This window comes from Microtus ochrogaster, unplaced genomic scaffold (assembly GCF_000317375.1).
Source record: "Microtus ochrogaster isolate Prairie Vole_2 unplaced genomic scaffold, MicOch1.0 UNK4, whole genome shotgun sequence".
In the NCBI taxonomy this organism is placed as follows: domain Eukaryota; kingdom Metazoa; phylum Chordata; class Mammalia; order Rodentia; family Cricetidae; genus Microtus; species Microtus ochrogaster.
In genome coordinates, this window is record NW_004949102.1 from 11,637,636 (window position 1) to 11,654,735 (window position 17,100).

Genomic DNA, 17,100 nt, shown 5'->3' on the forward strand with positions numbered 1-17,100 from the left:
GTCAGTGCCAACGACCCAGTTAATGTCTCTCCAGGCTGTATCTCTCCCTGGCAAAAGTTTAGACGGAAAAACCATTCTGCAGATTGCATACCCACACACGCCCCATGAACACCCACACTCCAGCTTAGGGTAGTGGTCTTTCCCGGCTGCTGCCCAGAGTTCTGCTAGAATCACAGAGCAGGTAGGGCCTGTCTTAGGAAAGCAAACGCAGTTCCAATGTGCGTGACCTACTTTGCAGAGTCGTGACCTGTTCTGCACTGAAAAGATAATGAGCGACAAGTTCCAGCTGCCCGGGAGGTTCTCTGGAAAGTCCTCAGAAGGGGGAACAGGAAGGAGAAGAGAAAGGCAGCTCTGGTAAAAAATCTGATTCACACTTATTCACAACAGGAAGGGGGAAGAGACAGCAGGACCGTCCATCTGAAAATGTCCTTCCCAGAGGTCAACACAGCCGCAGTGGGTGGACCTCTACCACGTTCAGACTTATCAGGGCCTCACCAGGCTGTCCCATCCCAAATGAGGCTCGCTTCTCTCGTAGATGTTCAGCGTAGGAAACAATTGTGCTGGCATCAGACCTTGGGCCTTCAACAACAGTAGGCAGTGAGTTACAGTGAGGTTTTCTCTCCCCCGCGCTCTCTCTCAAACACCCGAACACATATTCTTAAAGCTACTCTATACTCTGGCAAGTTGAGGCCCACTGAGGTCACTGTCGCAGAAAGTAAACCAAATACAAACTCAGGCAGAAAGCTCCAGCCCAAGAAGTGTTTTCATCTGCCACTCAACCCCAGCAAAGGTAAGAAACATGAGCTATACACAGAGAGAGGGTACGCTCAAGCCAGGCTGCTCCAAACCCTGGAGCCGACTGGATCGAGCCAGGTACCAGCACCCAGAAGCTGCCAACTTCCCTGCCGACGCATATCAGCTGTGGCCAACAACACAGTTCAGAAGCTGCAGAACTAAGAATTATAACTCCCTGGCCTCCTGACAAAAATAACCACAATTCGTCCAGCCCCTCACATGACACACGTCAGTGATCTTTGGGTACTTTGTGAAAGAAATGGCTACGTCATGAGCAGCGGCCTCTCCTCAGTGTCTGGGTACCTCAGACTACGGACACAGCCTCAGGCAGCAGGAAGGATATGCATGCACTGGAAGAGGACGCTCAGGAAGTTGTGCAGAGAGACGATGAATGTGTCAGCCCACTGTCGAGAGAAGTAGGTAGCGAAGATGGGGTTGGTGTCTGGGGATGGCAAGAAGGGCAGAGCGAACCAATCCTTCCATTCAGCCTGGTTCTGGAGTTCTGTGGCCTGCTTTGCAAAGAATTCCTGGGCCTTGTCATTTCTGTTTGTCTGCCGAGACACAAAGAAGGTTGCAAGGGAGGGAGGGGGAAGAGACAAGTCCACAGGTCAGGCTCTACGCGGTTGCTGAGCAGACAGCCTCTGAATACCTCCTGTCAAGCCAGTGACAAAACTGTATTGATAAACTCCACAATAAGAAGGAAAGCATCACCCTTTTCTCAATCCAAAGCTGGTTCCTACTGAAGTTCTGGGGCTAGGGTTATTGCTCACTCAGCTGGGAGAGCCTTTGTCTCAAATGCAGAGTCCTGGGTTCGATCCCTGGCACTGAATAAAACCAGGCATGGTGGCACACCTGTACACCTAGCTCTTGAAATACAGAGGCAGAAAGTTCAAAAGTTAAAGGTCATCCTTAATCACACATCAAGTTGGAGGCCACCCTGGGATACAAGAGACCCAGTTTAAAGACAAAAATAAACTGAGGTTCTAATGGCAAATGCCATCCTGGGAACTAATCTCTGGTTGAAACTCAAAGAATCTAAATGAGTCCCCCAGATCAGTTACATTTCGTTTTGTTTTGTGAGACAGGGTTTCTCTGTGCAACTCGGGTTGTCCTGGAATTCACTCTACAGACCAGGTTGGCCTTGAACTCAGAGATCCACCCAATGCTGAGACTAAAGGCGTGTGCCACCACTATCCAGCTATATATGCAGGGTTTTTTTTTTATTACTCAAAGTTTATATTCTTTAAAATGCTACATAAGTTTACAAACTTAAAATCAATGGGACCTAGAACTGGGAAAACAAATCAGATGATCTACAGATACTGAGACATGGGGGACAGGAAAACAGTCAAAAAACAAGAAAAACCTGGATTGTGTAGACCAGATAAAAGCGAAACAGGCTGGTTTTCAGTTTGTGGATGGTGGGCCGATAGATGTCCTCCAAGCGGCTGAAGAGCCTGCGCTCCAGGTAGCTCCAATACTCCCGAAGGGCAGCCAGGTCATACACCTGCATCAGCTGCTGCAACTGGTCCACAATCTTGTCCACCTGGTGGGAGACAGCCGCATTGGAGGTGGCCAGAGACAGAGGAAATCCCCACCTCACTACATACAACACAAATTCCATATTCTTCCTGGGGCTCCCAGATGTAAATATATATATAATATATTTATAATATATAATATAAATATATATATATAATCAGTTGGGACTCTATAAAATTTTCAAGATGTATTAATATAACAGCTTTCAAATTATTTTCTGATGCTAGCTATAGGATTTGACACTCGAGCAAGCTCAGAGATAGTCCAATATGCAAGAGTTTTGGCACCAGGTGTTGGGTCTCCTTGATCAACTTGGCAATGTCCCTTCAACTTCGGTCGCGGTTGCCTCGGTTAAAAATAAACAAGAGTGAAAGAGCACCAGACAGTCAGCTCCACAGTCCTCCCTGCCAGCTCCACAATTTCAGGAACACCGCGATTACCGGAGGCCCCCTCCGTGGCTGCTCCCTTCAGCCAAAGACAATCTTCACGCCAGAGTAGACAATCAGAAACCTGGTTTGGATACCAATGTCCATCCAACCCCTTTGTTTCAGAAGTAGATCAGGACACTGCTGTCTGGAGCAGGGAGACGCTTTGCTTTGCCACCAAGTGAGCACTAACTTCACAGGGCAGGAACCAATATCCTAACTTCCTTCAGCTACTGGCTCACTACCTCCCCCAATCCATCTGCCCAGGACCAATTTAACTAGGTACATACAAACATACAAGTCATAAGCAAAGAAGTTCCAAGCACCTCTCAATGGAAAATAGTATCATGGAAGTTTGTGTTTTAAAAAACGTGCAGGGAGATCTTCCTGAACTGCAGAACAGAAACTGCCAATGAGTCCCTGATAATTCCCCAGACCTGAGCCCAGCCAGCGTTCCAGGCCGCAGCCCCCTTTGCTCCCGCTACTATAGACAGCCAATACTTGAATATTTCTTCAGCCAGAACTCAGCCTTGTACCCCACCTTGGCTCTTAAAGCTTCGTAGCGACGCCGGCCAACCATTGGCCAGCACCTGCAGAGAGGGTTTGGAATGGAGTGGAGTGGTGGAGCCCTGGACCAGGAATCAGGGACCCGATGCTCCTGACTCACTAAGCAACTTCAGGCAAGTCACAACCCTCTCCCGGCCTCAGTCCCTCCTATGTCAAGCGAGGGCCAGACTCCAGACGTCTGCAGTCCCTCACCAGGCAGTGACAGCGCCGCCCTAGCACCGGAGGGTAGTGCTGGAGCAGGAGGCCGGTTCCCCTATCTACCCGCCTCTGCCACCCCTGCCGGTCCCTCACCCTGAACCCCTTCTCTTTGTCCGCCTTGATCTCCGCATCCAGCTGCCGCAGTGTATGCGTGAAACCACGGAAGAGCAAGTACTCCCGGACCAGCTCGTCCGTGCGTTCCACCGCCTCCGCCATCGCTGCGCGCGCGCGCGCGCCGCTAGAGACCCCAGCGGCACAGGGCGGAGAGGCGGGGCCTAGCGGGACGGGGCGGGGTCTAGCTCGGGCGCCTCCTACGTCACGCTACAGCCAGCCTACCAATCGGGCGCCCCGCCCCACTCTCCCCGGGTTCCGGATCGTCTCCGCGGAACCGCAGTTTTCTGGGAGCCCTGGAGTGTCACCTGAGTGGCTGACGCCGCTGCCTCGGTCCAAGTAAAATAGGACTGGACCTTGCGAACGTTTCAGAAAGTCACTGGGCGGGAAGAGAGTGCTGTCCCCAGCTTATTAGCATGACACTGCAGAATCTTTTGTCCTCGTCTCTCCTCTTAAAAATGGAGAAAACTGGGCAGATGGCTCTGCGGTTAAGAGCACCGACTGCTTTTCCAAATAGGACCCGGGTTCAATTCCCAGCACCCACATGACAGCTCACAACTGTCTGTAACTCCAGTTCCAGAGGACCCTCACACAAACATACATGCAGGCAAAAAAGTATGTTCAGAAAATAAAAATAAAATTAAATTTTTAAAAAATGGAGAAAACTGGAGCACCCACAGGTAAAATGACCCGTGTGAAGTCAATTCCCAAAACCCCAGCTTGCTTCTCTTTTCTTTCCAGTTCTGGGGACTGAACCCAGGGCCTCACACATGCTAGGCAAGCATACTGTCGCTGAGTTGTCTGCAATGCCCTGGCCTTTTGTTGTTTGGTTGGTTGGGATTAGGTGTGGTTTTGGTTTTCTCCCTCTCAGTAAATTGCCACACAGGTCTTGAACTTGGCAATAAGGAACACCGCACCACCAGGCCTGTCTGCCTCGCCCTGAGTTCCGGAGGAGGAAGAGTTAACTATACCAACCAAGACGTATCCCTTAAAGAGAGAGGGAGAGAGAGAGAGAGAGAGAGAGAGAGAGAGAGAGAGAGAGAGAGAGAAAGGCAAATTTCAGAAGTGTGTGGCCTATGGTCCAAGTTTCTTGTTATTTATTTATGTTTTTGATATTTTTTCGAGACAGGGTTACTCTGTGTTGCTTTGGCGCCAGTCCCGGAACTAGCTCTTATAGATCAGGCTGGCCTCGAACTCACAGGGATCTGCCTGACTGTGCCTCCCGAGTGCTGGGATTAAAGGTGTGTGCCACCACTGCCCGACTATTTGTTAGTTTTTAAAAATATTTTTGTAAAGATTTTTTAAACTCGGAAAAATTGTAAAATAACTAGTCAATTGTTTCTCTGAAGCACTTTCAGTTCCTTTTTGTTTTTGTTCTTTTTACTTTTAGAAAATTATTTGAAGTTTTTACAAGGCATACGTATTTTTGCCTTATTTCTCCATCTGCAAAATGTCAATGATAATACCCACACTGCAGAATTGGTGGTGCACGGCTTTAACCCGGGCACACTTAGCAGGCTGAGGCAGGTGGATCTCTGTGAGTTCAAGGTCAGCCTGGTCTACAAAGCAACAAGTTCCAGGACAGTCAGAGCTGTAACACAGAGAAACCCTGTCTCAAAATCAAAAAAAAAAAAAAAAGATAGTGCATGAAGGCATAAAGGCATGATGGTGTGTATGTACTCTGGGGTAGAGCTAGACAAATCTCTGTGAATTTGAGACCAGTCAGGGCTACAGAGTAAGACCCTTTCTTTTAAAAAAATTGATTGATTGATTGATTGATTGATTTATAGGCACATGGGTGTGGCTGTCTATGCTGATGGGAGGGCCCAAAGAGATTGTGGGTATCTTTTATCGTATTCTAACTATTCCTTTTGACACAGGGTCTGTCCCTGGAACTGGGGCTCTTATTTTCCTGTCTCCACTGGAAGCCAGCAAACCTTAGCAACCCTACTGGCCCTGCTCGCCTCAGAACTAAGGTTACATTTATTTATACGGACATCCAGCTTGTTGCACAGGTGCAGAGACCCACACTCTGGTCTTCGTGGTTGTGGAGGAAGTACTCTCAACTGCTGGACCATGCCTGCAGCCTCAAGATTAGCTTTCTAATGATGGACATCAGTCCCTCCGTGCCCCCTCGTAAACACCTTCCTCAGTCTGGAAGGCCTTCAGGCCCTCACATGGAGAGCTAGCTGACCTCCCTCCTTCCGAGCTTTGTCCAAATGTCATGTCTTAGGTTTCTGTCTGTTTCCCTAACAAGATATCATGAGCTGAGCAGCTATGAAACAGAAACTTAGTTCTCAGAGTTGCGGTGCCCAGAAAGTTGAAAATCAAGGCTCCAGTGTTAGCAGAGTTTTTCCAATCAAACGCAGGTCCCTGCAGCTCTGTCAAGCTAAGTTGAGACTCCAGTCCTCCGTGGCCTAATTAAAAACAAACAAAAGGCAGAAGAAGGAGGTTTATTCAATGTGGCCATATTGGGAAGTGGATTTTTTTTTTTTAATCCAGTGCCCCACAAGTTTGCTGCCTTGACACGAGGATAGGTTTAAGGAGAGGGCAATAAGTGTGCAAAGGAATCAGTCCTGGTCAAGGTGTGGTCCTGCCCATCACTGGCCATCACTGTCTCAATTCCAGCCTTTCCGGCAAGGTGGTCTTGTAAGACGTCAGAGATGAGCAAAACCTCTCCCTGGGAGAGAAGTTCCTGTTCTGGCTAGCACCAGGTTTCGGCCTTTCCCTTCCCCATTACCAGATTCCCAGGGAAATTCCAGTTCTTTGAGAACTATTGTTTCAATACTCTGAGAGCAATGAAGAGAAACAAGGGAGTGTTTAGAATACACACTCCTTGTCACCCAGGCTGTCAAACACGGGATTCTCAAAAGTGTCCCCCTCAGAACAACATCCCAGTGGCGTTCAAGTTTTAAAATATAACACTCAGACTGTAATAGTTAACGCCTTAGAAAGGCCTTCTCTGGCTGCCCTTGGCAAAGAGTATCAACCCTACCACTCGTTCCTCATCCCCCTTGCCTATTTGTCTGTTTCTATCTAGCACTTAGGGACTGTCTTGCTAAATCAATGTTTTCCTCATTTGATGAATTGTCTGCCTCTCCCTCGATGCAAGTGTAAGCTGGAGAGATGGAAAGAGAGGTTATCATCTGTCTTGTTTCCTACTGTATGCGCAGAGCATAAGAAAGCATCGAGCTCATAGCCGATGCACAATAAACATGTACGGAGGGCCGTGTCGGTTAGGGCCGCGCCGTCTTCAAACAAGGCAGGAAATCTGAGGAAGCAGAGATATGGCTTAGCTGGAAACTAAACCAAGAAGGTTCAAGCCAGCAACACGGGGCCCAAAGCATGGCCATCCTACCTCACCCCCCCCCCACACACACACACACTAGAAGCATGTGATAGCATTTTTATACTGCTCTCCACCCAACCGTCCCCCCATCCCAGGCCTCTCTCCTGTTCTCCTGCCAGATATCCCGGCCCCCCCCCCCCCACAAAGTATAATTGGGTCATTCAGAGCTTTCTACAGAATAGAAGACAGTTGTGTTGCCCAAGCCCCAGTCTGCTGTTGTTTTCTGGCTTGGGGTTTATTGTTGTTGTTTCTGCTCACCACTAGGAGAAACTGTTGTAAGCTGTGTTCTATCCTTTACGATATTATGAAGTCATTCCGATTTTAGACTTTTTAAAATAATAGTTAATTACTTGGAGGGATGCTTTTAGACCAGATAGGAAGCTCTGGGAAATTATGGAACCAGGGAAAGGAGAGGAGCCCCTCACTCTGGAGCCTGGCTGCAGCCCCTTGCCAGCTGAGAATCAAGAATTGCAACAAGATTGACAATTTTAAAACAACAATAAACCATGATTAACGCCTAAGGATATATGGCTTTTGTCCTTTGCCAGCTTCAAGCCTGCAGTTTTCCAGGAATCGTACAAGAAACTCTAATTTTCATGAAAAGGTATGTCTTAACACCCTCATGCAGGCACTGTGGTTCAGAGCCACCCTACAATCCCATTTATCAAAAAAGAGGTAGAAGAAGTCTTCTAGCAACCCTTTGTAATCTAACTTCAGAGCAAAAGAGATGGCGTCTACAGCTACTCAAACAAGCCTCTCCAACTGGAAAACCCACGCCTTCTCTTCAGCGTGCCTTATCTTTTTCCCTGAGTACCTTTCTTGCTGTTAATCCCATAGTTAAACATGTTTAAAAATATTTTATAATAAACTCTAACTCTTATGTTTCTGAAATTCTTTTCGGCCGTGATGTCAGAACGCTTGCTTTACCTGAGTGGGGACAAGGGAAGTCGTCAGGCTGCTGCGGCCAGTGCTGGGCTATACTGCCTGCAGCATCACCAATGACAGTTCCACTACGTGTCTAGATGTATGGACCACTCTCCAAAACTAATCATAACTAATCAGGTTGTTTCTTACAGAACTGCAGATGAAAGAAAAAGAAAAACATACGAACCAGGAATAACACTCTGAGGGGTTTTCCCAGAGAAAGAAGACATGTATCTTTAACGTTAAAAAACACTTATACAAGGACTGGAGAGATGGCTCAGCTGTTAAGAGTACTGGCTGCTCTTGCAGAGGACCCGAGTTCAGCTTCTAACTTCTAACTACATAAAGGTTAGCAAACAGCTGTAACTTTGGCCCCAGGGGATCCGACGACCTCTTGACCTCAGTGGGCACCAGGCACACACACAATGCATATACATATGTGCAGGCAGACATTCGTGTACATAAAGTAAAGATAAATTCTCTTAGGGTTTTATTGCTGCAAATAGACTTCGTAACTATGGCACCTCTTATAAGGAAACATTTACTTGGGGATGACTTAACAGTTCAGAGGTTTAGCTCATTATCATACTGGCAGCAAGCATGGTGGCATGCAGGCAAATATGGTGCTGTAGGCGTAGCTGAGAGTTCTACATCCAGATCAGCAGGCAGCAGGAAGAGAGAGTGACACTGGGCCTGGCTTGAGCATCTGAGACCTCAAAGTTCACCCCCAGTGACACACTTCCTCCAACAAGGCCACACCTACTCCAGCAAGGCCACACCCCTAGTAATGCCACTCCCTATGAACCTATGGGGCCATTTTCATTCAAACTATATAAATGAATCACTTTCAAAAAACTGTATACAAATGTTTATTCAGAGTAACAAAAAACTGGAAATAATCCAGATGTTCTTTGACAATATGATTTTATTTATAGGCTACCTTTGAAAGAGTGAAATTTGGCATAAAGAAAACTGTACCACTCATGAAGGGTTAGTGGACATGAGGAGATAAGGGGGTGCCATCATTAAGGGGGCAGTGCAAGGGATTCATACGGTGAAATCGGTCTGCATCCTGACTGGTTGTGGATGTACCTGTGTGAGATGAAACTCATACACATATAGACACAAAGAAACCTCACTAGATACACATAGAGACACAAGGAAATCTCACTGAAGTAATTAACTTGAAAATATAAATATCGTGGAGCTGGAGAGGTGGCTCAGTGGTGAAGAGCATTGGCTGCTCTTCTAGAGGTCCTGAGTTCAATTCCTAGTAACCACATGGTGGCTCACAACCATCTCTAGTGGGATCTGGTGCCCTCTACTGGCAAAAATATGTACATATAAATAGAACACTCATATTCATAAAAAATAATTTAAAAAATTTGTTAGGAATATTTCTTTTTTTTCACTTTGTAAACTGTACCTTTATTATACTGAAGATTATTATTATTATTATTATTATTATTATTATTATTATTATTATTATTATTATTATTATTATAACAAATTTTCACCTCCTCCCCAGGAATATTTCTTAATAATAACTCTCTGACGACGCAAAAATTCCCAATCAAGCCAAATCAAAACAAGCCAAATTAAGAAATATCCGATCTGTCTGTGCTCTCGGGTGGCCCCAAGGGGAAAACCAAGAAGCCGCAGGAACGCGACCCCGGGAGGAAGAAAGGGAGACCATGTGTTCTTCTTTTGGGGGGATCATTTAAGTACCTTGGGGAGTGGTCCTGACCGGGGGTGGGGTCAGGACCTGGCCTGCTGGGATTTGAAGTCCAGACCAGGCCTGGGGGCTGGGATAGATGCGAGGGACTGGGACCTATGTTCCCAACTTAACATTCTAGACTCTTTGGATATAGGGGTGACAGAAAATTGGAATGGTAATTATGATAAACACTCAGGCTCTCTTTGGGAACAAAGGGCGTAGACTCAAATCCGGCTACTTCCTGCGGGCAGGGAGCGGCGTGGGGAAGAGGAGAGCCAGGTGTCCACATTTAGCGAGAGGTGTGGCTGGAAAGGCATCCCATGAACTGTCATCCTGGAGAAGGCAGGCAGCTGCTCCTTGGGGGAGATGAGAAGGCAGGTGTCATGTGAGGTCCTGTCTATCGAGGCTCGAGAGATCTAGGAGTTAACTGTTTGAGGAGTACTCTGTCCCCTGGGGAGAGCGGGGCAGGTTTAAGAGCATTAGGGTCCACTGGTGTGGTGGCAGGAAGACAACTGTCAGCGTGTGAATGGAGAAAGGACCTTAAGAGGGAGAGGTAGGGAAGGTACCCCGCCAGTGGAGGAGTTTGAACTGGGAGGTGATGGTTAAGGAGAAAGGACCTGCCATAAAGCAGCTCAAAAGGGCTCAGGCCAGTAGGGGAACGTGGGGTGGCCCTGAGGCGAGGGCCAAGACAACCTGAGTTCAGTGGAGAGCTTGTTTAGTTGTTTGATGAGTCCCATTGTCCAGGAGATGTTGAGAGCTTCTGACACGAGCTCCATGACTCTGAGCCACTGCATCTGCTGTTTCCCTGGAGACTGGAAACACTTCTATCCATCCTGTAAAAGTGTCCACAAGTGTTAAGAGATAACGAAGTTTTTTTGAGTAGGCATATGGGTGAAATTAACCTGTCAATCTTTGCCCGGTTGGTGTCCACGAAGCTGGTGTATGTGGAAAGCTCCTTGTGGGTTGGCCTGGGCACATGTCTGGCAGGAAGAGCGAACCTGTAAAATAGAATCTTGGAGATGGGAGGGGTTAAAAGGGACTCCAACAAGCGGAACAAAGCTTTGGGGGAAAGCCGCTAAGGATATCTCCACCTAGTAAGGGTGCTGGGCAAGCAGGTATCACTAAGAAAGAATGAGAGAAAAATTGTCCTACAAGAATGTAGGGCAGTGGCAGTTTTAAGTGGGAAGGAACTGGTCATGTCTACCCCCATAGCTGAAATTGGTGAGGGAAACTTAAGGCCTGAGTGAGAATAAAAATAATGGACTTACCTGCCACTTGTAGCATGACCCTAGGCTAGGAGAGGGTTATGGGCAACGTCAGTCCTCTGCAAGGCTGAGACGTTTGGAGGCTGGCACAGTTTCACTTGCCAATGGTGATGAGGCCGGACCTCCGTGGCTTGGCATAGAGGACAAGCCCGCATGGGGGCATTGTGATTTTCAGTGTCCAGGTTGCTGGCAGATAGGGCACAACCTCAGAGCAGGTGTAGTGCAATATCATGCCACATGACCATTTAGGCCACACTCGATAGAGCCCTGTGATTGGCTTCCCTTGTCCCCTTTCCTGTGACCTTAGGGCAGCTGCTAAGGCCTGGGCCTGTAGATTGTTGTAGCTTTGTCTGTCAGGAAGACTCAGCTGATTTTTTTCGGGCATTAAAAACTTTAAAGGCCATTTTCACCAATTCCTGTATAGGAGTTTGGGGACCATCCTCAACCTTTTTTTTAAAAAAAAAAAAAAAAAACTCTTTCCTAATATCTGGTACTGGCTGAGGAAGCAGGCTGATTAGTAGAAAAGGAAGCTACCAATTTTATGATTTTTAAAAAATGTTGGCGGGTCCCAAGCAGCTGGCAGAAGGTCCTTGGGAGAGTGGCTTGCAGCGGATGGGCTGGTCCCGCCATGCAGCGAGCGGGTGTGAGCAGGCGGCGGGTTGAAGGGACATGGGCAGACACATCATACAAAATAGAATTGAATATTTATTACTTAAATGAGAGCGAGGGGGGGAAGAAGAGAGAAAGGAGAGAGAGAGACAGAGAAGGGCCTGAGAGAGAAGAGACGTGCACGTTCTCCAAGAGGGGACAAACAGAATCCAAAATGGTGGGAGGAGGGCAGGGGTTGCCGGGAGTGAGCGTGGCTTGTCTCTTAAAGAGATGAAAACCATAACACCTACCACCCAGGCCCAGAACCAGGCTGAGCTGGCCCAGCCCAACATCCACTGAATCTGCAATCTGTTGTATAGCCTGTGAAGAAGACAAACCTACAGAATCCAAACAGCAGAATCTCCTCAACACAAGACAACAGGATCTCCAAGAGGAGCCCCAGTGAGAACCCACTATCGATGGAGTAGCAGAAACCAGAGACCAAGGAAGGCTTGCAAGCAAAGATGAATGAACTAAAGGGTTAACTCGAGACACATGACAGTCTCCACAAGATTCTTCTCCTTTTGTTTGCTTGTTGTTTTGCTTTGTTTTTAATTTGGTTTTGTATTTCAGGGGAGGTTGCAAGTGCAGAGGGCAGAGGGCAGAGGGCAGATGCCAGCAGTTGGGGAGATAAATGAGATAAGAAGGCATAATGTGAAATCCACAACAAATCAAAAAAAGTTAAGAAAAATAAAATAAATACGTCAATATCACAATTGTGTGCTATTGTGCTCCATTTTTTGTAAGATGTTATCAGTGAGGAAAACTAAATAAAGAACACATGGATCTCTCTGTATTGTTCCTCCGGGTTCAATATTAATGGTTACTTTAAAATAATGTTTAATGTTATGTATGTATGTATGTGTTTGTGTGTACATAACATATGTTCACGCATTCACAAGTGTACATGTGTTGAGGTCAGAGGTTAATGTTGAGTCTTCCTCAATTGCTTTTTCACCTTGTTTTTTTGAGACAAGATCTCTCACGGAACCTGGAACTCACCAGTGGGCTAGACTGTTAGCCAGCAACCCCCGGCGTCCTCCTGTCTCTTCAGAGCTGGGATCACAAACATGCACCCTCACACCTGGTTCTTCACGTGGATGCCAGGGATGCGAACCCAGATCCTCACGTCTGAACAGCAAGTATTTCACTAACTGAGCTGCCTCCCCATCACCATGAGAAGTATGACATGAATTCTAGGTGAAATACCATTACTTTTGGTGATGCTCTCTATACAAACACATCCAAAAAAGTAGCAATTTTTGGTTGTATGTAAGAGAGGTATTAGATGTATAGGTGTTGCCTGAATTTTTATATGCTCTAATATTGTTCAAATTCCTTACTACAAACATATATTCAACTTAATTTATAATTATAGTAAATGAAATCTTTTAAAGTAGCATCTTCACTTCCCATGACAGCTGTATCTTTTTGTTTTTGTGTGGCCCAGGCTGACCCAGAACTCCATATATAAAACAGGCTGTTCTCGAACATGCAGTGATCCTTCTGCCTCTGCCTCCCGAATGCTGGGATTGCGGATATAAACCATCATGCCTGACCAGAACAGCCATTTCTTAGTGCTAAGTCATGCAAAGCCCTTAACTAACCTCCCAGATTTTTACACATAAGGTGCTGCTGGACTAAAACTTTCCTTTTAACTTCTGCATGCTGTGTCTTGTTTGCAGTGGTGTGGGGAATTGAACCAGAGGCTTCATGCATGCCAGGCAAGCATGCTACTGATAAACTACAGTTTCCAAGCCTCAAGCTAGAGCCTACCGACAGCCTCGGTCTGGCTGCTACTAATACAGAAAGTAAGCCGCTTTCTCTCGGATCACAGAGGCATGGGTCAGATCAGAGTAGGAATCTGCTGCCCTCTGAATTGCCTAGTCTTCCACCCCACAGGCAGGGAATCCCCGTTTGCACAGGGCAGCAAGCCACCAATAAAGCTATTAGGCCAGCCTGAGTCTGTGAGTTTACAAGGCTGTAAAATGTATTACTTTCACTAAAGAAACAATTTGAGTCACCTAAGTTAATAAGTAGTAAGACTTTTGCAAAAGCCAATTGTGAGGGAGCATGGGGACTCATCCCTATCTACAGTCCAGCTTCTATCCTCTGCAACAGCCTGGGAGAGTCCTCCATTTCTCCCCTCCTGCTCCTTTTCCAGAAATCCCTCTTTCACTGTCACCATCCTGCTCTTCACGCTTCATCTCACGGTCTGTCAAGAGTCAATTCTGCTTCTCCTAGGGACATTGTCTGTCTCCTTATATCAGGGTCTGTACCCTGTCTAGCGGATTCCACTGTCCTGTGAAGATAGTTACCCATCCTCCAAACTCCCTACATCATCACCCCAGCTTGATCTGTGTCTCAAGACTCTCTCTGCAGTTTTCTTGTTGCCAGTTTAAAAACACAACAGGTGTTGGGGGGACGCGGTGGCACATGGTTGTATTCCCAGTGATCGGGAGACTGGGGAAAGTGGATCTGCAGTTTGAGGCTAGCCTGGGCTACACAGTAAAAACAGGCCAAAGAAAGAAAGGAAGACGGGGAGAGGAGAATGAGGAGAGGGAGAGGAAGGGTGAAACCCACTTAAAAGCCCCACCTGTGGGTTCCCCCTTCTTACCAGCTTTTCTAGTATAGCAGAAATACCTTCCTAAGCCAAGGTCAAGTTCACCAGCTCACTCTCTGGGAGCACGAACAAACAAAACAAGAGAAATCATAATATCTCTCTCTCTCTCTCTCTCTCTCTCTCTCTCTCTCTCTCTCTCTCTCCATCAGAGTTTCGGGCTCTCTAGCCTTTTGACCCCAGGCTTACACCAGCGGCTCCCTCTGCACTCAGACTTCCAGCCTTCAACTAACATTTCCTTCAGCAGATGCCGGGCCCTGAGACCTTCAGACAAGAACCGAACCATGCTACTGGCATCCCAGGGTCCTGAACCTAGAAACCCTCTGTCATGGGTTTCTCAGCCTTCAAAACCATGTGAGCCAAGTCCCCTACTAAACCATCTGCTTCTCTGCCTGCCAGGTTATCCGTCCATCGACTCATGAGCCATCACTCTGATTTTGTTTGCAGGGTGGAAAAAATAGATAAAAATAAAAAGAGTCTTAGGCCTCCACACTTGAAATGGTTGGAAAGATGGTCTGACCATTAAGAGTACTTGCTGCTTTTGTAGAGGACCTGGGTTCAGTTGTTAGCACCCACATGCCAGCTCACAACTGTCTACCTCCAGGGCATCTGACACCCTCTTCTGGCATCTGCCAGACATACATGCAGGCAAAACCCTCATACACATAAATTAAAAAAAAAAATAGCTGTTTTTAAAAGTCAGGGTCAAAGGACGCAGAACTTAAGTAGCCATCAGAGTTAGTCTAACACAGGCAGGGTTCGTGAAAGTTTTCTGTTAGGACTCGACGGTAGGACAGGCGTTGTGTCACGTGGAAGGAGAGGTGAGTTTCGGAGGATGGCAGTGGTATGGAGATTGCTGGGCCCCGGAAGCTCTACCATTGAGGAGCCTCCTGCCTTGACGGTGAACAGTTGCCTAAAGATCTCATTTTTACTAAAGAAACCAGGCTGCTGTGCGTAGGAATGACCCCACCCCATAATCGCATTCCTTCGGAGTGCAGAGCTGCCTTCATGGGGGTCAAAGTGTGGAAGGAAGTGTGTGCGCGTGTGTGTGTGTGTGCGCGTGTGCACGTGTGTGTGTGTTAGTGCGTGGTGTGTGTGTGTGTGTGTGTGTGTGTGTGTGTGTTAGCACGTGAAGTAGGCAGAGGGGTTGGTAACTAGATTAAAATCTGAGGCGGGTCAGAGGTCAAAGTTTGCAAACCTCCACGCACCTCCCAGAGTAAGGACAAGGCTCCCCAAGACACAGGTTCACAAACTCAGTATCCACTCTGCTCCCAGCAGCCCCAGCCCCACTTAGGGAGGTTTGAGCAGAGTCAGGAGAAAGGTCATAGATGCAGGCGTGGGGACCACCTGAGAGCCATCCCTCAGGCGCTCAGAAACCCACATCAAAGGCTGCCCAGGAGTCAGAAGCAGAACTTGATACATTTTAAATTTGCCTCCAAGGGCGTAAGAAGCAGCTGCCATTTGGATGTGGTTTATGTAACAAGCTTTTGCGAGCGGACTTGCTGCTAGACCTGTGCATGCTACCCTTTCCCATATCAATCTGGCAATTCGCTGCAGCGCCTTCCAGTGCTCAAGCTCCACTGGCTTACAACACCCCTACTTGTTGGGGAAGGGGTTGGTAAAGGGTCTCCATTGGTCCTACTCCTGTGCCTTATGTACCAACCCTGTTTCCGGCCAGGAGCAAGAGCTTCATTTCCAGGTTAGCTGCCAGCTTCAAGCAATTTCCCTGCCTCAGCTGCCTGATGGCTGTCATTACAGCTGTGCCCCACCATGCCCACTGGACAATTTTTATTTTGTTGTTTAAAATATAAAATATACCAAAACCCTTTGAAAGACAGCACTGCCTCACCAGAGTCCAATTTAAGGCACTCTGTTGCATATTTTAAAGAGGGGCTCCTTTATAGCCAACACAGTCACTGTGAAGTAGATCCTGGACTGGAACCCAACTTCTGGTGCTACCAAAGCCCCGGCTGCTTCTGCTACCTCAAGTGACCTCTGTGTGACCCCCGTGGGCGGAGGGTGGTGTTGAAGGAGCTGACCTAAGGTCAGAGTGCAGGAGGCGCCCTTGGTCCTACTCATAGGTTGCGCCTCTCGCCTTCCAAGGGTATTTTTACTCGCTTTTTTTCCTCTACGAGTGCGTGGCGACGCTCCTAATGTGTCAGATTGACGTGGAGGCATCAGAATCATTACAGATATTTCAGATACAAGGGGAAAAAGAGGCTTAATGATAACAGAGCATCAGTATTTGAGGTGAAAATTAGTAGTCCATCGCTGCCCGCCCCCAACCCCTCTCGCTCCTAAGATGGAGGAAAACTGTTACTTGCCACACAAACAACTGAACACATTCTCTCTCTCTCTTTTCTTTTCTGCATTTTTATCTGACCTTTAAGGTTCTCCACAATTTTAGACCCATCATCCCTCCATTCCTCGCTCCTATTCTGTACCTATTCCCCCTTGCATCTTCACGTTTTTCTTCCTTTTCCTTCATTGCCCCAGTTGAGGAATGTGAGAACTGGCGTTTGGCGCCCAGATGAGGTGAGAAGGTCAGCCCGCTCCTTCCACATCCTCTGGCAACCTCTGGCAACTTGTTACAGTGTCTCGACCAGTGCCCGTGCTCCCATTGGCCCGCCGCCTCGCATCCCCATTGGTTGTGGGGGTAGTGACAGGGCTGTGATTGGTCCCCAGCTTGGGGTACGAGGCCAGTCTTCTGCCTGAGGCAAAAGCCTCTCTTCACACTCTGCTGAGGGCAGTAGGGAGTGACTGACACGTCAGGGCTTCGAGAAACTTCCTTCGTGTTCCTCAAGGGGTGAGGGTGCAGCGGTGCACGGTGCACCGTGGGTGCACCGTAGTGGCCGTTCTAAGTGTGAGTAACCTCTTACCTCTCGTGTCGTGAGGGTGCGAGTGGGTGCTTGTGAATGCATGAACTGATATATTGAGAC

General features: G+C 47.5%; 1 protein-coding gene across 1 annotated transcript in view; it reads right to left on the reverse strand.

The window, feature by feature from the left end:
• Positions 1-3,748, reverse strand: part of Wdr91 (WD repeat domain 91) — a 35,059-nt gene extending 31,311 nt beyond the window's left edge. The window contains exons 1-3 of the mRNA XM_005365812.3: positions 3,621-3,748; positions 2,162-2,341; positions 1,139-1,346 (exon numbers count right to left, since the gene is read on the reverse strand). Of these exons, the coding sequence (XP_005365869.1) occupies positions 1,139-1,346; positions 2,162-2,341; positions 3,621-3,743 (511 nt within the window). The 5' untranslated portion in view covers positions 3,744-3,748. The remainder of the gene's footprint in view (positions 1-1,138; positions 1,347-2,161; positions 2,342-3,620) is intronic.
• Positions 3,749-17,100: the final 13,352 nt, after the last annotated feature.